The sequence below is a fragment of the Centropristis striata genome, chromosome 22 (genome assembly GCF_030273125.1).
Source record: "Centropristis striata isolate RG_2023a ecotype Rhode Island chromosome 22, C.striata_1.0, whole genome shotgun sequence".
Lineage (NCBI taxonomy): Eukaryota > Metazoa > Chordata > Actinopteri > Perciformes > Serranidae > Centropristis > Centropristis striata.
In genome coordinates this window covers 8,071,230-8,094,661 of record NC_081538.1, presented here as the reverse complement: position 1 = coordinate 8,094,661, position 23,432 = coordinate 8,071,230, and the positions used below count along the sequence as shown (strand labels likewise).

Here is a 23,432-nt window from a genome sequence, read left to right as displayed (position 1 = left end):
AAAAATAAAACATACAGCCGCAGCCTAAAAGCTGTAAAAAACAAAAAAACAAAAAAGTAAATATACAAACAGGCCAGTTTGTTCTTAATTCTGACTTATGTCCATTCCAGTGTGTTGTCATCCTCTTCTGTTTTGTTCCTCAGCCACGTACAGCAAAAAATGTCAAGCCTCAACATAAAACACAACTACCTCAACTCAGGGTCTAAAATAAATATTTTTTGCAAAATAATAGCCTTTTAAATGAGAGGGTTCTCTGTTTCTGAACATTACTGCAGAGCTTCTCTACAGGGCTGTAAGACGTGACTTTGATGCTCACACAGGGCTGTAGGCTCTGAGGTGGAAGCAATATCTGGATTTTATGTCGTTCATGCTTGAGAAAACCTGCTCAGATCCAAAGATGCACAGGACTTCTCAATGTTTATATTGGTGTCGGAAGTGGAATTCCATGTTTCAAACACAAGGTTGTAGGGTTTGGGGAATATTCAATATTGCTCCATTTTTGCTCCTGAGTGGGAATGACCTTCTGATAGGGTGTCATTCTCAAGATCATCTGTCAGGCTTTTCAACTTGGACACCCATAAGTCTTTATCGTCTTTTTTTCAGCCAGTTCAATTTCTAGACGGGGTTGACTTACTCCTGTGAATGTTCAGCAACGATGAGTTGATCTCCAGGGTTGTGACAGGGAAGGATGATGTGTTTTTTTCCTTTCTGAACTCACAGAATCTCACAGAAACCAAATGCAGGGCGTGTGATTGCGTGCTTCTTTAAACCCTCTCAGGGAGGGGAAGTGAGAGAGCGTTTCTCTCTCTGCATCTTAAGCAAACACTGTCATCTTGAGCTCAAATGCCAAAACATCCTCCAGCATCTGCAGGGCTGTGCTTCCTTTTCCCTGGAGACTTTTGTTCAGCGTGTTCAGGTGACCTGTCATATCCACCATAAAGTGCAGCTTTTCCTGCCAATCTGGATGCACCAGTTTGGGGTAGGTTAGGCCCTTGCTTTCTAGGAAAGTTCTCAGCAGCCAGGCAGCAAACCCTTTCAGGAGGCAAGGGATGTTTAGGGGTCAATTATAGGATCAACAGAAGCCTGCAGAAGTGTTAACCTATAGATCAAGGCTTCTCAAAGACTTCTCAAAATCCAGACCAAGGCCTGGATCCTAAACAGCAATCCAACACGGACTGGACCAACCCATGATATTAATGGAATGTCTAACAATAAATTGACATTGCTGTTGAATACAAAGTGGCCCTCATTTATCAATCAAACGTAGAAACTGGGTTTAGAGGCTTCACCCTGTTAACGGCATCGAAAAACACAACATGGCCAAGAAGAGATTTTGTTTTGTTTTGGGTTTTTTTTATGTCACCTCTATTAGCAAAGTGCACCTTTTTACAAATACCAACACATAGGGAACAAAGCAGACATTATAAACAGGTACAGGTATTTTGAATTTGAAGCACAAATTTTCACAGCTTTTTGGTTGCAGGAGGTAAAACAGTGTTTTAAAGTAAAGTTCTTATTCCTTTTTAAAGGTACTATGAAGAGGAATTTCTCAGAGGAAGAAAGGATAGCAATGGACTATCAAACTATTTTATTTATACATCTCTTATTTGTATAGCCTGATAGCCTATATATTCTGCAATTAATATTATTATAAAAGAGAGAAAAATAATATATTTTTTTTATTGGAATTCTTGACACTGACGCACCACCATTGCGGTTGCAGGGTTTATGTATTTTCAATGATGTCTTAATAAATGATATAACATGCTTTGGTTTGTCACTATTTATTAAAAAAACACACCACGGAGTTTATCCGTTCCAGGCATTGATTCAGTAGACATGTCCAAACTGATAAATGCTGAGCCTCGCGTAGAAATGACCATATGCCAAATTTTCTGCCGTCTGCTTGAAGGCTCGGGGAAGACCCAGAACATGCTGGAGGAATTATTCTGGTCTGGCCTGGGAACGCCTCAGAGTCCCCCAGGAAGAGCTGGACGTTGTGGCTGGGGAGAGGGAGGGCTGGAATGCCCTGCTTAGCCTGCTGCTGCTGCTCCTGCGACCCGGCCCCAGATAAACAGATGAAAATGGATTTAAGGAATAATGAGGTGGTCACCCCACAAAGTGCCTAGCAATATTACTTGATGCTGTCACCCTAAAGTTTTGCCTGGTTTGGGCAATCCCCCCTCGACCAATCTGAAGCCAGGTTTTCATAAATAAGTTGCACATTTTGCAGACTGACTTGTCCTGTAATAAGGTGCTCAAATAATAAGTGTTGTTCATTTGCAAAGATTACCTAACATTAGCCATCGAAAAAAAATACTTGTCAAGCAAGATTGTAGCTGTCATGAACTGTACCAATACATCTTATTGGTTAGGGATTCCATTTTTTCTTATGTAAGAGAAAGAATGTGTTGTCTTTCCTGCTTTTTTCCCAGATAATAGCATACTTTTTGTTATCATCATGCAGGCCCAGGCTCATTGTTATTCATGTTTGAGAATAGTGGTAGTGGAGGCCCATCACACAAAGGTCACAGATGAGATTCCTTCTGCAGCCAATATGTGCGTCCATAAGCAGCAACACTTCCTGTCAAAATGTCTGTGGGCGGGACACTGAACTCTGAACTGCTTCCTCATTGTGAGACATTTTCAATAAGCACATCAGCTAAATGCCTCAATTGAGAAATTTAAATTCCTCTGCAGCCTTGACAACACAGATGGGTTGGGACCCCGGCTGGGACCTCTGGGAAATTCATCTCACAGCCCTTTCCTTGCTCCACACTCATCTCAGCATCATCAGCTAGGAGGGTAGATCAGCATCAGCTAAGGTCAGGGTGAGATAATGGTGAGGGTAAATGCTTTCTCTGAAAGTCAAGCAGGTTTTTATCAATCATCCTCATTGAATTATGAATAAAAGAGAGATGGTGGAGAAAATGTCTCCTTCATCATGTAATGGACTGGATGAGAGTGTACAGTGGACCCCATTAGAACTAATTACAAACCGAGATAAGAAGTTCAGATGTTGCGCCATGCTCTTCTCAGCCCTTCCTTTTTGGTTTTGTTCCATTCTAGAAAGCATGAGGATTAGCCTCTTAAGATTATTTTTCCTTCCTAGCGCTGTTTAAAAGAGAAAAGGGTCAAACTGTTTGTTATTCCACTCAGACTGACAGTATCACATATATGTTTTTACCATCTTGTTCTAACTCCTCATTCAAGCTATTTGTTTTCACCAAAAACATCTCCAACCTAAATGATAGAATAGACCGTACCGTCAGTACCACCCATAACAACACATATGAGAGTTTGTCAAAAGCGGCTCACGGTATAGTGGAGCGTTCTAAAAATAGCACTGATGTCATTATACATACACGTATGGTTCACAGTTGTAGAATGCTGCAGTTTCTGTGAATTTATGCTACAAAACCACTGACCTAAACTTCCTGGTAAGGCGTAACAAAAGACAGTTTCAAAAGTAAATAAATGTACATAAATGCCGGAGGTGAAATATTTACGAGGGTGATGTGAGCCACGGAAGTTACATTAAATGGAAGTTACTTAAAAAGTTGTTTACTTTTGTTTCCACACAGGACACGAAGCCTGCTCTCCTGGGTGAAAGTGGACTTTTGTAGTACACAAGTACACATTTGTTCTTTAAATTTACTCCCCTATCCCTCATTAACAAATAAAATCTATGGATATGTGCAATCTTTTCTGGCAGTGAAGTTTAAATGTCTTTACTTCACTGCTAAAATATAAATATAATAAAATATAAAAACCAATATCCTGGAATGAACCCTGCAATGCTTCACTCTTTCTGAGTTGCTGTTATCAGGTTGTTGACATTCTGTTGGGTGGAGAGGGAATTGTCACAGCATAATACCAATTATGATGAACCAAGTGAAAATTGCACGTCTCACTTATTCTTCACAGAGGGATTAGCGGCTGGAAAATCTTAAACAGGTTGTGATTCGGTGTAAAAAATCCGACATGTTCTCTCAAAGCAGTCTCTTAAAATACATTTTAAATTCATGGCTCTGCAGAAAATGGATGAGATTCGGTTTGGCCTTATTCTTCGCAAAATAAGAACAGTGAGAACGGAGCTTCTTCTGAAAATTGATGAGGAAGCTGAAGCCCATGCACACAAAATCAGAAAGCGAGGTGAAGAATTGAAAATGCTGTGGAACAAGTAGGCACAAACACCACTGCTGTGGAGGTTCATGTGGCCTCCTTAGAGTAGGTGGAAAACAGCTATGCCACACTGCAAATAATTTGTTTCTTACCAAGATAAAAAAACAACTTAGATTTAGAAGTGTTAGATAATCTATCTTGTTTTAAGAGTTAATCTCTTATTTTAAGAGTTAATCCCTTATTTTAACCCTTTGATGCACAACATGGGTATAAAGTGACTCGACTGTGTTTTTATGTTCTATATCTTTGCAATAAATTAATTTAATCATTGAGTATTCCAGGTTTCCCTCAATGAACTTTAAGAAAAACATTAACTTTTTTTTTAGGTTTTCCTCAATTAACTTGAGAAGAAATATTAACTTGTGAAAAATGGAAATAATGATTTGTTGTAATAAAAAACCAAGATATTCAAAGAATACTTTGGTAATTAATGGGAATCCCTGCAGACTTTTACAGACTGGTCACATGAAACTCTGGCCTGTTAGGTGAGTTTTTCTGTGAGTCATGTAAGGGACTACGACAGGAGGCATTAGCAGAACCTCTAGTTTAGAGGCCAGCACATTATAATCGACTCAACAGAGGTGGCTTTCTCTAAACCTTTTACTCCTATCTACGGCAAAGAGCAAGGGCAAGCCATTCTGATACACAGGGGTGTCTTGTTTGATGAAGTAAAAGTAACAGCAGACAAAGATGGATGGTTTTTAGTGCTCCAGGGGAAACAATTTTCTAGTTTCTACTACTAGTTGCCAAATATAACACTGAAAGTGATGGGCATAAACACCTTACAGAAGCATTTGAAAGCAGTTGAGGTAGTGGTCCTTTTAGCCAATTTATAATGGTAGAGTAACTGAAATATGCATGAGATCCTTAGCGTGGATCATGGTTGGGTCTGGACTGTAGCTGCTCCTGCTGTGGCCCTGCTACAGACACTACTGCTGTCATTTTATTTTTTACTGATGCTGTAACTATTACCATTAGTCCTATTACTTTTACTGTCATTTGACTTTATCCACCAGCACCACATCTACCTTTATTAGTGACAGACTTGATTGTAGGCTCATTGCCATTATTGAAATCATTGTTCATCCCGTTCTTCTCTGTAAAATGCAGAATAGAGGGAAGGGTTGAGAGGAGCTAGAGAGACAAATGTAAAAATGCTGTAAGAACTATATTTACATCGTATTATGCCAAAAACATGCATCATATTGTGATGTGTGACATGTGGTCTTTGGTGTGAAAGAGGTATTGGAAAATCTGCTGTAGTTGCTTATATAGCAGAAATACAAACAACTTATGGCATAATCACTGATCAATTAGATATTAATAACGGGATACAGCATAGTATGTTACACGTAAACCTGAACGCACTGCGTAAAATTGAAACCACTTTGTAAATAAGACCCGGCCAAAGTATCTTACAGTACAGGATTACATTCATGGTCCATGCCCAGTCATACCTGCAATTAAATTGACAGATAACCCAGACAGCTAGCCAAACAATCTCAGCGCGCTCTCTCTTTCTAGATTTTATGAAATATTTTAAAGAAATTGGCTCCCATCTTAGGTGGAGTAACAAACAGAAACATTTAGGAAGGAGTCATTTAGTATAAATGTGTTGTTTTGCCAATTGTATTTAAAGATTTCAGCATATTAGGGTCCCAGACTTGGGATTGCTTAAACTGGGTAAAGCTGAGACTTTTGTGAGTTAATTGAGCCCAATGTTATTCATGTGTGATGATGGTTTTCCCCATCATAGCCATTTCATTGTAATTGGAACATTATTTTTAAACTTGCCCTCACTCTATAAAATAATCTGCTGTGACCTCTACAATTATCAAAAGTCTCATGAAACTTTGAATCCCCTAGGTGTGGTTGACGATGGAAAGATTGTAGATGTTGATATGGCTTTCAATCCCCCCCCCCCCCCCCCCCCCAACACACACACACACACACACACACACTTTAAAATCCAGTCACAGTATAGATTTTCCCATGGTGTTCTTCAACGTGTTGGTGTCTTAATGTGGGTCTTATAGTGGTAACAGTTTTATGACGAGGAAAACCGGAACATGCTAAGCTGCATCTCAAATTGTCCTCAAGTTCGCAGCTTTCAGATGATGTATTATGCTTCCACTCGCTATCTCTCCCTTAACCTCCCCTGTCCCCATAATAAAAATGACAGTAAAAAGGACGGGTTTCGTGGAAGAGGCTAAGGATAGGTTTCCTCTTCTTTTTTTTTTTGTTAATTTCTTTATAATCACATCTTTGTGTATTGGGCTTATTGTATTTTGTTTAGCTGAATCTTGTGATTGTGTTGTTCTGTGGCAAGTAAATAAGGCTGGGAAAGTTCAATAAATCATATATTATGCATGAACAAATAACTTTCACACAGCCAACTATAATGCTAATGCAGCTCCAATCCCACGTTGCTGAATGTTTGTCTCTCTGTCTGTTTGTCAGGTTGAACATTCTGCTGGGTGGCATGACGCCTCTCTATTTTCACCTCATCAACGTGTGTTTGCACTGCGCCGTTACCTGCCTGCTCATGCACACGTGTGAACGCTGCGTGTTTCAAGACTCTCGCCACGCCTTTGTCACAGCAGTCCTCTTCGCTGTGCACCCCATCCACACCGAGGCCGTGAGTACAAGCACCAACTGTCTCTAACTGCAGTTCATTCAATAGTTCAACCTTCAACTCCACCTTGACATCTGGAACATAATTCCAAAGTTACTACCAACTGTTTGGAGTGTTGGTTGTAATGTACACGGTGCTAGAAATGAACACTACAGGTCCTCAAGATGCAATACACACATGAACAGTACAATGTAATTAGGGCCACGGGGCAATCGCACCAAGCACTGGTCCTATACAGCAATAGATGTAGGGACCAGTGCTCGGGGCAACATTTCCCCTTTTCTGACTCTAAGACTCTTAGGCTGCGTTCAGACTGCAGGCGAATCTGATTCAAATCAGATTCCTACTCAAATCCGATTTTTAGGGCTGACTGTCCACACTGTTTTTAGCAAGTGTCCAAATCGGATATGGCTCTGTTCAGACTGGGCCACATTATTGACTGATCTGACAGATTGCCATAGTAACGGCGTCAGAGCGTCTGACGTCGTCACGGCGTCAGATGTCATATAATTGCGACAGCAACAAGAACAACAACAGCAAACATGAAGGAGGCAGGTCACCTCAGTATATTGGCCTTATCACTGTCCAGTAGAGGTGCAGAACATCTCAGATGCACCAGGGGAGAAACCGGGTGGATGAGCATGAGTCGGGCGCGGCTGCCGGTGGACACCTCGTCTCCACGCTGCCAGCGCTACACGTGCCACGTAGAGTGACGTCACGGACAGTCAAAACCGATCTGAGTGTTTGGAGTGGTTCAGACTGAGACACATCTGTCCAAATGCGATCTGAAACTACCTCCCGAAGGTGGTTTCGATCCAGTTCGCAAAAATCGGATTTCATGTGATTTGTGACTGTTCAAACTTCAAAAGAGCCATCCAGTTCCAATCTGGATGGGCTAAAAATCGGATTTTGGCTGGCAGTCTGAAAGCGGCCTTTCTCTTATTTCTCTCCCCTGCTCCAACAGGTGACGTCTCAGGTCTTCACTACACAAGCGTTGTAGTGAAATTGAAATGGGGATAAAGACAAGGGGGAGGGTCCAAGATGTATGTAGCAGAGAACTATGTGCAGCATGAAGAAAAAGTTGAGTGAAAAAAGAGAAATGCATGAGATGTGGTGGAGGAGCCGATGAAAGGAAATGAGACGGAGGCGGAGTGGAGAGAAGGGAGTAAGTGAGTGGAGAGATTAATGGAGAGCAGCAGGGGTTGCAGCAGGATAGCTCTCCTGCCAGGCAATCCCCCGACACCCTGTACAGAGAGACACCAAGACTCAAAGAGAAGGAGAGTAGAGAGCAAAGGGAAGGGCCAGAGGAGAGGGAGATCAAGCTAGAAGTGAGGGAAGCAAGACAACAGGACAGAAAAGAAAGTGAGAGCAGGAAGCATGAAGCATGATTTATTATAAACTCTCCAGGCCAGTGAGTTTTATTTCCCTGCCTATCTTCCAGCATGCCCGTCAAACTACAAAGTTTGGGACTACATGTGGCTGGGAGAGAGGAGAGTGAGCTGGCTACTTGTTGTGTGTATCAACCCTCGAGCAAATAAACTGAAACTCAAAGATTCAATTCTGTGATCAGCTTTGACGATTATACATGAATATAATATAATAATAATTATAAATTTTTATTTGGAGGCGCCTTTCTTGGCACTCAAGTACACCGTACAAAAAAGATAGAAAAGATACAGCAATAAAATACACAGAATTAATAACAATACAATAGATAGATTGGACAGGGTAATTGTCATCAGAGGGAATAAGCAGTCTGCAACAATCCAATCGATTAAAATCAATGAGAAATAATTGGCAACAAATTTCATCATGGATTAGTTGGGTGTTTGTTATGCTGCACAAATCAAAATCAAATCAAAATGATGTTATTTATCCCCGAGGGGAAATTGAGTTAGTCTGGTAGAATCTCTGTCAGAATGAGACAGCCTGATGACTGTAGGAGTGAAGGTCTTTTGTACCTCTCCTTCCTGCAACGGAGAGAGAGGAGCCGTCCACTGCTGGTGTTGAATGCGCTTGAAAAATCAAAGAACATGATTCTTACATAAGCACTAGTTTCCTCCAGATGAGCAAGGGCATGGTGAAGCATGTAGAGGACAGCATCGTTCAATCCGATGTGTTGTCTGTATGCAAACTGCAGGGGGTCGAGTTTGTCTTCAACTTCTTTGACTTCAGCTGAATATGAATCTGCTTTGTTGTAATTTTTGTTAACAACAAAATCTGTGAAAAAAGGTGATCCTTGGGTGTCACCATGTCATCCATTACATCCAGATGGAGATTAGAAGAGAATGTATATATATAACAATAAGGTTGTGAAGGTCTTTGCTTTAACACATCAACAGATGTTTCTTGTGTAACACCTGAGTAATGAGACACCATTAGTTGGGAATGAACCAGCCAGTATTAATTTGCTTTCTAATTATTGATAGATTTCAGCTCGTGTCTTGGCTTCCCATGCCTTTTTGCACCACCCTTTCTTCATGTATTCAATATTGTTTCCTTGTGTGATTTCACATTATTACATAAGTTAATTGCTATACGTATTTGTTTTGGTTTCTTTATGTGTATAGATTACTTGGGTTGTTACCAACATCTGGTGAACATTCAACGTCAATAGCACCTTTAAAAGTATATTTACTGAGGAAAATGGTGACATATTCAATACTTATTTAACCTGCTGTACACATCCGAAATGATGAAAGGCTACGATTGATGTGATGTAATTTTATTTGATGTCAAATAAAAAGCAGTCTCTTTGTAGTGTATGGAGTATATTTTACCAATTTAGGTATATATCCAGTTATTAAATAAATTTGTCAAAATCTTTCTTGTTAAACCTAAATCCGATATCTGATGAATGACTGTGTAAATATCAACAAAGTGTGGAATGAGGTGGACAGTGGGACTGTGGGGTGGGGTTCATATCATGGTTGGAGGGTAGCAGTGTCAGGCCGGGCTCGAAGCAGGACTCAGACGCAGAGATATATCAGAGTATGTCAAAAGCACTTTATTTAGGTACTTAGTCAGCAAGAGGAACTCCCCGAACAGAGGAAACAAAAAGGCTATGAACATTAACAGTCTAAAAGACCTAACAATAATAATCCCTACAAAGAGGGAAAAAACACAAAACTCCTGACTATCCTGAAACTCAGGGCAAACTATCCTATGGGATAATGAACAAACAACTAGACATGGGAAGGGGGGAAAAAGGGACAAACAAAAATACTAATAAACAAAAGGCGCTCCAAAAGGGAGGAAAAACCTAACAGGGAAAAAGACTAAACTAAAAATCACTCCGTAAAATGGAGGAACGATCTAAGGGCAAAAAACTAAATAACTCAAAATCACTCTTAAGGAGGAATAACAAAAGGCAATCTAAACAACTAACAAACTAAGGGAGCAGCTAAGCTGTGAAAATTTACAAAAGAAAATCACTCTTACGAGGAGAACAAACTTGAAAACGAAGCAAGGCAGATGACTGTGGCGATGACAAGAACTGTGGAATTGCTGGCGAGACGAAAAACGACACACTGGCACAGGACAAGGGAGACACAGACTATTTAACACATGAGGGAGGGAGCACCAGGTGAACACAATTGGTAATTAGGGGAGACACTCAGGCAGGTGACACACACAGGGAGGGGCAGGTGATCTGAAACGAGAGGAGAGTTACTTTTCAAAATAAAAGCAGTGACGAGACCAAAACATAAAAAACCCAAGACCTCACCACGGTGTGACAAGCAGGTTTTTCGTTTTGTATGTTTTTGGTGCAGAGAGGAGGCACTGCAAATTTCAATTTGCTTTTTATTTATAGATTTATTTGTAAAAAAAAAAAAAAAAAAAAAAAGTGTTTCTCATAACAAAATTCTGGCTAACAACATAAAGAAAATAACAAATCTTATATTGTTATCCAAAATTGCCACATATAGACTAAAGCCATCAATATAAATGAAGCATACATTCAACTAGCAACTAAACATTTTTTTAAAAGGACAGCATAATATGTATCTCTCAAGGACCATATGTGCTACTTGTCGTGTCAGTACGTAAGAGAGATGCTCACTATTATGGCTCTCATAAAGTGGGCTTGTCTGCAGAAATAACCCCTTTACCTTCCACCCCGAAGTCACAGTTAGATAACTTTCAGCAGCCATGGAGGTCCATCCGTCTAAAGTTAGAGACATTGGCTGTGATGGACAGTTGTTCATAAAATTTGTGGATTACCGTGTTGCAAAAGTGATGACGTGAGAAGAGACGACAGTCAAGTACTTCATTTATGTGCTGAAATCCTGCATCCTCCACGACTGCATAGAGCTGCATATGTTGAGCTATAAACCCCTTAGCTTTAGTTCTGGATTTTGCCCTTTCTGAATCTGCATGGAGAGGGTGTGTAATACTGCAGGCAGAAGGAGTTCTTTTCTACCTGACTGTCTCCTCCTCATGCAGTCTACAGACACATGGCATGATATCTTCAGAAATGCACCATCATGGTGGAAGTATATTACTGCAGACATATGCCACATGTGTTGAACAGTGTTTTCACACAGTTGTGGTTTTTTACCATCACTGTCATAGGTAATTTGTAATGCTCACATACAACGGACCAAAACTATGCCGCAGGTCCTCAAACTGTACTTTGTCTTTACCCTCGCCATTTTAAAGATTGGCTGATAGCTGCACTCGGCCCCTCAAGTTTAACTTTAATTTGGTTGTTGGCTTCCCCCCAGTAGCTTTAAATACATAAGGGAAAATAAATAAACTTTAAAGTAGGGCCAGGCAATATGGCAAAAATCCATCATACATCATACATCATTTTTCATATCGTCTGATCTCGATTGTCATCACGATTTTATTTTTATTTTTTTAACTGCCAGTTTTAAAGCATCTGTACTGAAAACTAAAGAAACTAGAGATAAGTTCAATATCTTATTAACATACGAAGTAACTAACAAAGCAAATTAAATAAGATTAACATAGAAAAAAAACAAAAAAAACAATGTTTACTCAACAGTACAACAAATGTAGAAAAAATAAAAAAAATAACGCAGTGAATTACTTTACAGTCCTGAGTGTTTTTGCAGGTATGCAAGACCCAAAATAAACAAATTCTCCTCTTGGAATGTTGCTCGTGCTGCACAATGGCCGCAATAGATGATGTGGTTGATTGCTGCTTTGGTCTGGTGGCTGCACCAATATCAGACTGTTGTCACGCACATTTCCGACATGTTTGATCGAGTCAATATGTACTACTTTACTTTAAGCCTACTTTAAGTAAAATACAGTATGTTTTTCATCTTCTATGTCTTTTTTCCCATCTTCTTTATCTTCTTTTTCAACCATTTTGTCTTCATTCTACTTCTCTTCTTTCATCAAAAATTCCCTGGGGCTTTTGTATATTTTGTCTCCTTTTTCCTGCATTCCAGTCATGGATCAGGATCAATCTGTTTCTGGGTTCAGACAGTCTCTACTGTTTTTTGTGTCCAATATGGCCGATCTGGCAGTCAGTCAGTCAGCCCATATCCAGTGAATGAGGCTCCTGTTTCAGAGCTAAAAAGTCTCCATTCAGCCAAACCTCCTCTCCTCTCTCTGCTGATCGCATGCTGGCCATGTGTGGATACCGTCAGACATATTTGTGCTGCCTTGCTGTGGGCCACACACACACACACACACACACACACACACAACAAAGCTAGGACATACCAAGAAAAGTCTGCCGGCAAAAAGTCACCCTGCTCAGTATTTGTGTTTGGCTGTGAGCTGTACAGTTTGGGAGAGAGAGCGATTGAGATAGAGATTGACAAGAAAGGTGGAAGACAAAAAGTACCCATTTATCTCACCCCTCTCTCCCAAACTGGCTGCATTGTTATAAAAATGATTGCAATATTCTTGCTTAGATTTTCTGCATCAGAAAGACTGAATGTTCCTTTGGCAAAGCGATCATACAGTACGCAGCCTTAATTACAGTTTTGTTCGGTGGCATTAATTTAAATTTGCTGCTCCACAAGTTTCCATAAACATTGTTGACCCAATACCCTCAGCCATGGTTAAGGCCTGTCTCTCCGCCCTATGCCCCGTCATGGTGGACATCTTCTTGCAAGGTTCCCAGGTCAAAACGACTTCAGTGACTCCCATCATCAAGAAGCCAGGCCTGGACCCAGAGGACCTTAACAACTACCGCCCGATCTCCAACCTTCCTTTCCTTAGTAAAGTCTTGGAAAGAGCAGTCGCCGTCCAACTCCATCTTCACATGTCCAACCATGAGCTCTACAAACCCCTTCAATCTGGATTCAGAGCACACCATAGCACAGAAACAGCACTCATCAAAATCACTAACAACATCATCCTCATCCTCCTTGACCTCTCTACTGCCTTTGATACAGTCTCCCACACCATCCTCCTCAACCAACTATCTGACCTCATAGGCTTAACCGTTACAGCTCTCCCCTGGTTTCAGTGTTATCTCACCAACAGAAGATAGTTTGTCAACATCAGAGACCCCTGCCTGGGTCAACCAAGGCATCCCTTGTACCCCTCCTCTTCACTATATACATGCTCCCCCTCGGTCAGGTCATCCGTCAGCATGACCTCGACTTCCATTCCTACATCGATGACACACAGCTCTACATTAGCACCAAACCCTCCACCCACCTCTCCCCCTAGTCACTAGTCAACTATCTCCACAAAATCAAAATGTGTATGTCAGACAACCTCCTCAAACTCAACAACAGGAAAACTGAGCTCATGGTTGAGGCGCCCAGTGCACTGCTCCAGAAGGTTGGCGATCTCCTTCTGGATGTGGACAACTGCGCCTTCTGGCCTCCCCTGAAGTCCACAAGCTGGCTGTCATTCTGGACCCAACCCTCTCTTTCCACTCGCACATCAAAGCCATCACTAAAATTGCATTCTTCCACCTCAAAAACATCTCCAGACTCCGACCAACACTCCTCGACTTCATTGCAGAGACATTAGTCCATGTCTTTGTTACATAATGTTTGGACTACTGTAATGGAGTCTTGTCCAGGGGTTCCCAAAAACGCCCTGGACAGACTCCAGTACATCCAGAACTCAGCTGCCAGGGTCCCTACTCGCACAAAGACCTGGCAGCACATCACCCCCACCCTCATCCACCTCCACTGGCTCCCCCTCAAATCCTGCATTGACTACAAAATACTCCTGCTTACAAACAAGTCCCTCCATTCCCTCGTCCTCCAGTAGCTGATCTCCTCCACAACTATAACCTGTCCCGGAGGCTGCAGTCCTCAGACGCAGGCCTGCTGTCCATCCCCTGCACCCGACTGCAGACTTTGGGTACAGAGCTTTCAGTACCACCTCTACTGATCTTGTTCAAGGCCCCAGCATTGGTGCTGCAGGCACCTCAGCTCTTGACCTGTCAATCCTGGCATTTCAACCTGCAACCCTGGTTACAAGCCCGATTGGCCGCCTTTAGTCTGTCCCCGTGAATAAAATATTTAAAAAAGTTCACCGTTTTAATCCTTTTTTCATGTGTTAAGTGTTCATTTATGTCTTGAAATATATTTCTTGATTATTATGAGGAATTTAAATGCACAACAACTTGTATGATGACTCATCCTGCACTGAGGGGCGTTTACAAAAGTTAATGTAATCAAAAGAGACTTTTGGGGACCAGCTGTCACCAGGTCTATTAAAACCACTCTTCAGTTTGTTGGTTGTAGTGATGGTTGTAGCAGCAATATACAGAGCGATAGGAAGACGTGTTTGGATATCAGTGTACTAAAACACCTGTATTCATAGAATGTGATGTTACATTCAGTAACCAACATGTTCACCTTAAAAAAAAGGCTTTCAGCTGGCTCTGTGTGGCTGCAGCGTGAGCAGCACTGTTGGACTAATGATGGCAGGTGAGCGTAGAGCTCCAGGCCTCTGGTGGTATGTGATCTAACAGCGCTGTGTGTGTGGAAACACAACATTCCTATGTGCTAAACTCTAAGACAGACCACTTTCAGCAGTCAGATCAAATGGAAGGATCTGATTTGAATCCCTCTTATAACTTTACACCCCTGAAATATTAGATTTTACTTGAAATTGCGTCACAGTACAGAAGGTGAGGACACTTAACTTCTGTGTCTAAAAGACTTTTAGGCCAGAGATATACTTGCTGTACTTGTTAACTCAGTGTTGGAATATGCATGGTGGCTGCCTCATGTATCCTGCATCTGTTTGGAACAGTTGTGGATACGAACAAGTGGTTAACAGCAAGTATATCTCAAGCTTGAGGCTTTTGCGTATTCTAACCAGGCCTGATTTTTTTTTCTGTGGGGACATCTGTCCTGTTCTTTTGTTTTCCCCTCCCTCCTTGTGTCAGTCTGTGAGATGTATGTGTGTGTGTGGGAGCTGCTGAGCCTCCTTTGCTCTGTTTTTTTATGAGATGTCACATGAAAGCCCTTCGCTATTCCTTCTCTTCTACCTGTTCTTTTTGTCCTCCTCCCTTCACTACCCTCTATCCTCATGCCCCACAGCCAGATCCAAGCATATTTGCCTGACTTTTAATAAATTGTCAGATTCTTGCTTAGGCATGTCCATTCAGTGTTGCAAAGCAAGTACTTTCATCTAGACAGCAGAACCGGTCAAACTCACTATATTAACTATGCTGGCACTAATGATAAACCACGTGTTAATGTAAGGTAAGAAATGGATACAGCACAGCTGCTGTTCACCCTGTGTAATTTTATCTTCCTGCTCTCGTTAACCAAACTGGTATTTGCTTTTTCATCTACCATCTACCTGATTCCATGTGGATGCAGAAAAAGAGGGAGAGACCGTGCCTGAACCTGGGCCACAGTTGTGATCCATTTACAGATGAGAAAAAAGGCAGTTAAATATATGCAGGGTGACTTAATTGAAAATGTAATGCAATCTATTTACATATAATGTAAACATAATGTTAAATGTTCTTTAAAAAAGTTATTTGTGTGTTTGCATCATCATATCGGTGCAAAAAACTGGTGCACAATCCACAAAGAAAAGGTCTATTTTCATCCCAGCTCAGAAACTCAACCGTTTTGGTAATAGTATTGGCCTCAAAAATCCCATATCAGTTAAGCCCCATTGGCTTCATTATCAGTCAAAGATTGACACGTCGACACTTCTGTCTATACTAGCTTGCACCTCTCTCTCCAGATAAGCACTCTCTGGCTCTCTCTGCGAGGTACTAAAATAGGCTTTCAAACACTGAAGGTTTCAATTCAAACAGTGACTGAAAACCTTGCTCTGTTCCAAACTATATACTTTATTTTTTACTTTTGGTATATACAGCAACTGCCCTCACAGAGTATGTAGGCTACTGTTGCAAGCAGTAAGCATTAGGGTTGCAAAATTATGGGAATTTTCAAAGTTGGAAACTTTTGAAATTGAATTGGAATTAACGGGAATTAGTGGGCAAAAAAACCTGGAATTTACTGTATTGAAGGTTGGCCCTTAACAGGGAACTTAAATATAGTTGGGGAAAATTTTACTCAAATTTTAAATGGGTGGGGTCGGAGGGGATGAGTAGTATTTAACTCAACATTTGTGTTTTTGATGTTAAATAAAATATTACAAAACTCTATGAAGTTCTACTTACAAATAAAAGTTGAAATGTCTTTTTAATATATATATATATATATATATATATATATATATATATGTATATACAAAATTCTCCAGCTTAACTTTGCATGGAAAGTTTCTGGAAATTTACCTGAAAATTTTCATCCCTTTGCAACTCTAGTAAGCATACAAGTGGGATATACTACTTCATCATAACTTTGACCCACTTACTTATATTTATGCTGCACAGAGGATTACGAGTCAAAACTGCAAAATGCAACCGCATGTAGCAAGACTTTCTGGTATTTTGGACACGCTATTCAAAACCAGTAATACAAGAGATATGATTAAAAAAAACATTGCATATGGGGTACCACAAGATTTAAATATATGTCTGTTTATGTAAAATTTCTTTTTTTTGTGTGTACAGGGCTGTAGGATGTTTGATATCAGGCCAATATTGACTTAAATAGCTGGATTGGACAATAGGGCCAATCAATTCAAGTTTACATAATATACACATTTTATACTGGAATTTATTTTCCTCTTTAAGTTTTAATACATTTTTAAACAATCTTGAACAGTAATGCTCATTAATTTTGAAGATTGTTTACAAAGTTCATTTAATCTAAATCTGGGTATATCTTAATTTTGTATTACAAAGTTAGCAATGCAGTGTTAAAGTCAAGTCTGATGTTGCCCTACACATAAAAGAGTGAGCCCATTAACTGCCACTGAGCTTATTCATTGGATGCTCTCTGTTTAGTGCAGATGTCATGTCATTGCTCATTTCTGTTCTTTCTAAGGTTTTTATTGTTTTTGCATAATATATTATATAACTTAAACTTTAAGGAAAAACATCAGCTCGGTGCACTGCATGGATAGAAAGCTTTGACACTCACTCTTGGCTGTCATAAAAGGCACCTGTCTGAACCATAATTGTTCTCAGCTTTCGGTATTAAAAGAAGCAGCATCCACAGGAACAGTGGTGTGCAGCAGGTCAGATTGTCAGAGCACAGAAGTGTAGCAACATAATATGCTCAACATTTACATCCAGCACTGTGACATATCTCTAAAATCTGTGTGTATGTGTATGTTGCAGGTGTCTGGTATTGTGGGGAGGGCAGATGTCTTGGCCTGTCTGCTGTTCTTGTTGACATTCCTCTCCTACATCAGGTAAGATGACTTTATACCACCCCAAGACTTGTACACACACCTTTTTATTTATTTAAAACCATGTGTTAAATCATAAATTTCACCATCTGATGCAGCATACGAGCTTATACCTTTAAACTAATATATGCCGCCTCATTGTAAACTGGAGGTGGGCCCTGTCTGCGTTACATTCATGAGGGGACCCACAGACACAGGAGGCACAGAGAGGTTAAACCAGTTTATTAATGACTTACAGCTGAGAGCAGGTGGGACTGAAAGGGATTCCCGGAAGTTAAGCCAGGCAGGCAGATTGTGGCATAGGGAATGGAGACAAGACTTCAGCTGAGGCAGAGATGAATAGGGGGGGCAGGGGACGGAAATCCAGAGGGTAATTGATCCTGAGCAGTTGGTACAACAATCGGGGTTGTTATACTGCAGGTGATGAATAGATGAGAGGCAGGTGTGTCAGCAGGGAGGAGCTGATGAGCTGATCACAGGCAGCTGAGTGGAGAGTGGATCAGATAGCAGGAAGGAGGCCTACACACACACACACACACACACACACACACACAAATCCTTGTACTTCTACCTTTGTGAGGGCCTTCATTGGAATAGTGAATTCCCTAGCCCCTACCTAACCCTGAACCTAACCTTCACCATTACAACTAAATGCCCAACCCTAAGCCTAACATAAACCTAATTGTAACCTTAGCCCTATTCTGAACTCTCAAACAAGCCTTTATAGAAGCGAAGACCAGCTGAAATGTCCTCACTATGCTGGTTAAAAACATGTTCCGGTCCTCACTATGTAGGAAGTGCAAGAACACACACAAACACACGCCAGGTATGCCTCGTGCATAACCCCGTATTAGGGGTTAGATCATTGTAATGGGAGTATATGATGGCCATTCCAATGCTCATATTTACCAGTTGAGAATGTATAGAAATGGTCAAAAGCCACGGCACCATAACCTTGAGAAACACATACAAAAAAACATGGTTTCAAACACTTGTAGATTTATAAAATAATTTCATGATTGGTCGGCGAGCACTTCTCTGCTGAGCTGCTGACAAATCTCCTTATTATCAATCTCTGGCTTCATACATCCTCTGAATTCTTTAGGTCTCCAGGTTTTCACTGTAAGGTTAATGAGGCTGTGATGATCCTAGAGGCCACAGAAGGACATTTCATTAAGTAAAGTCTAGTTTAAAACAATTGCAATGAATTGCTACTATAAGGACTAAGATCACTGCATGAGAAAAGCATGTACAAACAGCAAATGATTAGCATAAAGTGGGTATGTTGGGAGTCTTGGGGTACCCATAGATCACATTTTAATCCAGATATGTGGAGGTCACAGGTCAAGGCCCCTTTGAAACGGCCATGCCAGTTTTTACCTTGCTCAAATATAGCCTAACTTTCTAGTGTAATTTTATCCCTACCCGACAAGATATAATGACATGGTTGGTACCAATTCCTTAGATCTTCTAATCTCAAATGACACCAATATCCTCTGTGTAGCCTTAAAACTGAGTCAGCTACAGCCCCTGAAAGAAAGAAATTGCCAGGCCATTGATTCGCTTCAGAGTTTACAGAATTCAGTAATTCATTTTACTATTTTAATCATTGCATTGCTATTATACAACATGTGTGTGTCCACCAAAGGGTTTTTTTCTAACTCAAGTGCCAGATGCTCTTCTCCAAACATCCAGCTAGGAGCACTGTGTCTTTTCAGCTGAGATCCTCTGTCTGCATCTGGTTGCACAATATCCACATGGGTACTTGCTCTGAAAGAGAGTAAAGCACATAGTGCGAGAGGACGGACCCATTGGTCTATGTGGTTGTATTAAGCCCCTTTCATAGTGCGGTCCCGCAAATGTCATGCTATATTGCTGAAAAAAGATCTGTGCCGGCTTTTCGCCTTAGGGCGTTCATGTTGATCCCGCCAAGCCATGATATTCGTGCCCTATCATAGTGCAGTCTGGTGTCGTGGAACGAGGTGGGAGGAGACGATAGTCACTATCGTGCGACAGAGCAGCAGCAGTGCTGTGCAGTCGCACAGTAACAACAGGTTACACAGTTAGCCCTGTAGCAGTACAGTATGTATGTACTGCTGCAGCAGGATGTGTTCACTTAGCGACCTCCGTTTGTTTACAACAAGCACTGGACACTTGTGCACAGTTAGTATGCTGGTTTGTTTACAATAACCAGAAGACGATGTGCACAGTTAGCGACGGCGGCCACAGTGAACAGTGATTCGATAACTGTTGGACCAAGTGGGAGGTCTATGTTAGACGCCATGCGCAACATCAAATATCTGTTCATAGTGGTCCCGCTTCCAACAGTCCCACCAATTTTCCGCCTCTGTGACTACCTCTGTAAAATTAAGTGGGATCATTTGATCTCAGCATCTTTGGGCGCGTTCATAGTGGAGGCGAGACATTACAGAGCCGTAAATGTCCCGGCATGAAACGGCACTATGAAAGGGCTTTTGATTCTGTCTGTATATTTGTCCCGCCCCTCCTCCACTGCGATTTTACAGCAGTGTTAAAAGTGACAGTGATGCACAAACATTTTCAGGTTGAACATTTTTCAAATGTCAGCAGCGAGAGAAAAACATGCAGCGCCCAGTGCGGAACAGACACTCAGCACCATAGCATGCTGCTAGCATTTTGAGCATTGTGTAAATACATGGCACTCCTGTAGCAAAGTTTTTAAAAATCTGCTGGTGTTAGGAAAAAGTGCTTTGGTGGACATACAGGTGCATCTCAATAAATTAGAATATCATAGAAAAGTTTATTTATGTCAGTAATTCAATTCAAAACGTGGAAATAACCCATTGGATCCATAATACACAATTAATTTCTTGTAATTATAATGATTATGGCTTAAATTTGATGATAACCCAAAATTCAGTGTCTCAAAAACATTTTTTTTTTTACAAAAGACCAATTTTAAAAAGTATGTTTAATATGGAAATGTTGGCCTCTGAAAAGTATGTCCATCTATATGAATCAATACTTTGTTGGGGCTATTTGACTTGAATTACTTGATATTCTAATGTATTGAGATGCAACTGTAGTGGGATGGTGTCTTGTCTTCCTGCCATTCTCTCTCTGTGACTGTGCTGAGGCTAACCTGTTAACATCAGTCATTATAAATCACCCGTGTCCTACCTCCTCTCTCTCTGTTTCAGGAGTGTGGATGTGTGTGTGTCTGACGAGTCTCTGCCTTCCACGGTGTCAGCATGGTGTCTGCTCGTCAGTTTGTTGCTGGGCACCTGCGCCATGCTGGTCAAAGAGACAGGCATCACTGTGTTCGGAGTCTGCGTGCTCTATGACGCTATGGTGCTATGCCGCAAGCCTCTCATCTAGTAAGCACAAAAGGTTTATTGCTTTGTTTGTTTTCCTTGCTTTTTTTTATTATCTTGATTTATGTGGCAATGGTTCACTGGCTCTGCACAAAAGCCCACTGTCACCACATACAGTTTGTTTTTAATACAAAAAGTGTGTTTTTATTGTGAAGCTATGTGCACATATACCTGTGATAAGAAGGTCCATATTTTTATTAGATATGTGGCCGTTTTGTCTAATTTTATCCATGTATGACACTAGAACATCCGTCTTCAGCCTAATTAGACTAATTGGAGTTTTGGTATAAGGTTTAGTTCAGGAAGGTGGACATGGTAATGATGATGATGGTAATGATGTTGATGAAGCTTAGTGAGTGCTTGAATGCTAAAAAAAATGTATTTACTTCTGTTTCCAAAATCAAGGTAAGAATGTTTTAATGAGGGGCTTATCTTGACTGCACCTGGACCAATATCCACAAACATACACTTTGACAGTGTGTTTAATATAGAGCTGGAATCAGGACATGGTTAGCCTTAGCTTAGCTTTAAGACTTGAAGCAGGGGAAACAGATTGCATGGTTTTGTTTAAAGTGAGGCTTATTGAAGCAATATACCTACCAACAGGACTAGTTTGTTGTTTGACCACATTGACTAAACTTAACATTTTACAAATCTAATGTGCTTTGGATTAACAGGACCACTTTTTATAAATTGTGGTGTATCATTAGCCTAGTGGGGATCATACACATAATCATGTGTTTGGTTGCGTGTGTGCACAACAGTCATCATTTTAGTGATACAATTAATTGTGCTGGTTTTGGGTGTGTTGTCAAATACTGTGTTGAAGTTTGGTCAATTTTTTTGTGAAATAGAAGATGTACCATTTGACTGATCTGAACACCATCACCTAAAGTAATGAGATCAAGTCTTTAAGAGATTTTGCTGCACTGGTTGGCCTGACCAGAAGAGCTCATAAATGCAATTTCACTGCATTCCAAATAAGGCTTAAATCCACATTTCATATGTTGAATAAGGTGAAAAATTGCCAAAGTACCATGTTGTAAATACATGCATATTTACCACATGCATTGACAGAACTATTTACCACTATAAACCCTGCTGATGATTAAATTAATTATTATTAATTTGCTAACTCATATCAGCAACATGTTATGGCAATTTCTGAGGAACACTGAGGACTGACAACAGGAGAGTGGTCTTTGTAGTTTATTCCAGCTCCTGCAAGAGGACGCATCACACAACAAGGAATGTTGCAGCTGAAGCATGCAGACACCACATGCCTGTGGTCAACTTTTGTACATGCCCAACATCAAGATTACACACAACTGTGTGTCATGTATCACCGCTCTTGGCACACTCACCTTTCCATGGCCCTAAGCCAAATTGGATCAGAAAGAGTGGAACCTAAAAAAGCAATAAACAATAGAACCAGAAAAAGCAATAAACCATAAAACAACTGTTTCAACTGCTGCAATAGTCTCCTCTATAGTTCATCATTCTAAACTCGCTTTTGTGGCTCTCTATGTAATACTGAGCACTCAGTGAGGGAGGTTTGACGGAGTTCTTAAATAACATCAGCTTGCAGCAGAAGGATTACCCTGATGCTTTCTTCATAGCAGCTGGAGATTTCAACCAGGGAAGTCTCAAATGAATAGTGAAACTAGGGAGAAGAACACACTCCACCGGGTGTACACAAACATCAAAGACTCATATTGAGCAGCCCCCCTACCCCATATTGGCAACTCTGACCACTTGGCTGTCATGCTCACACAACCACACAGACACAGGGTGAAGCAGGACAAGCCAGTGGTCAGAAAAATGTATACATGGCCACAGGAAGCTACGTCAGCAGTGCAAAATTGTTTTGAAACAACACAGTGGGACATTTCAGAGAAGCAGCAACATATGACAGCATCAATGACCTACAGGAATACACAGAACTTATCGTCGGCTACATCAATAAATGCATTGATGATGTGACAGTGGTCAAAACCATCAAGAAGCGTGCCAATCAGAAACCGGGGCTAACTGGGGACATCTGTTTGCTGTTGAGAGCCCGTAATGCTGCATGTATATCTGGGGACACTACAACATACAGACTGGCAAGGAAAACCCTGTCCCGGGGCATCAGGGAGGCGAAGAGGCTGTCACTTCTCACCTACGACTGCATTCCCAAATTCAGCACCAACTATATCATCAAGTTATTCCCGAATTACCTAAGAAAATATTTGAAATACATGTAAAGTTCTTAAAGAACATGAAAAACAGTGTTTTAGCAACAACAAAATGCCCCCTTTCTGATGGCGCACCTGATATCGGTATTCCAGGTCCTCAACCTTCCCTCATGTTTTTTCATCACAACACCTGTGATGATGTCAGATTCACTCTTTCTTATCTGACGATCAGAGTCGTTAGTTTAAGCTAGTTTAAAAACAAAAATACAACTAACGCTAATTTGCTGAAATTCGGTCTGCAGCTTACTGTCTGATATTTACTTGATGTCATTCACGTACAGT

General features: G+C 40.8%; 1 protein-coding gene across 1 annotated transcript in view; it reads left to right on the top strand.

Annotated features, from left to right (window-relative positions):
* tmtc1 (transmembrane O-mannosyltransferase targeting cadherins 1) overlaps window positions 1-23,432 on the top strand; it is an 81,525-nt gene that overhangs the window by 5,425 nt on the left and 52,668 nt on the right. Inside the window, exons 2-4 of the mRNA XM_059325769.1 lie at window positions 6,646-6,823; window positions 17,490-17,563; window positions 20,740-20,916. Of these exons, the coding sequence (XP_059181752.1) occupies window positions 6,646-6,823; window positions 17,490-17,563; window positions 20,740-20,916 (429 nt within the window). The remainder of the gene's footprint in view (window positions 1-6,645; window positions 6,824-17,489; window positions 17,564-20,739; window positions 20,917-23,432) is intronic.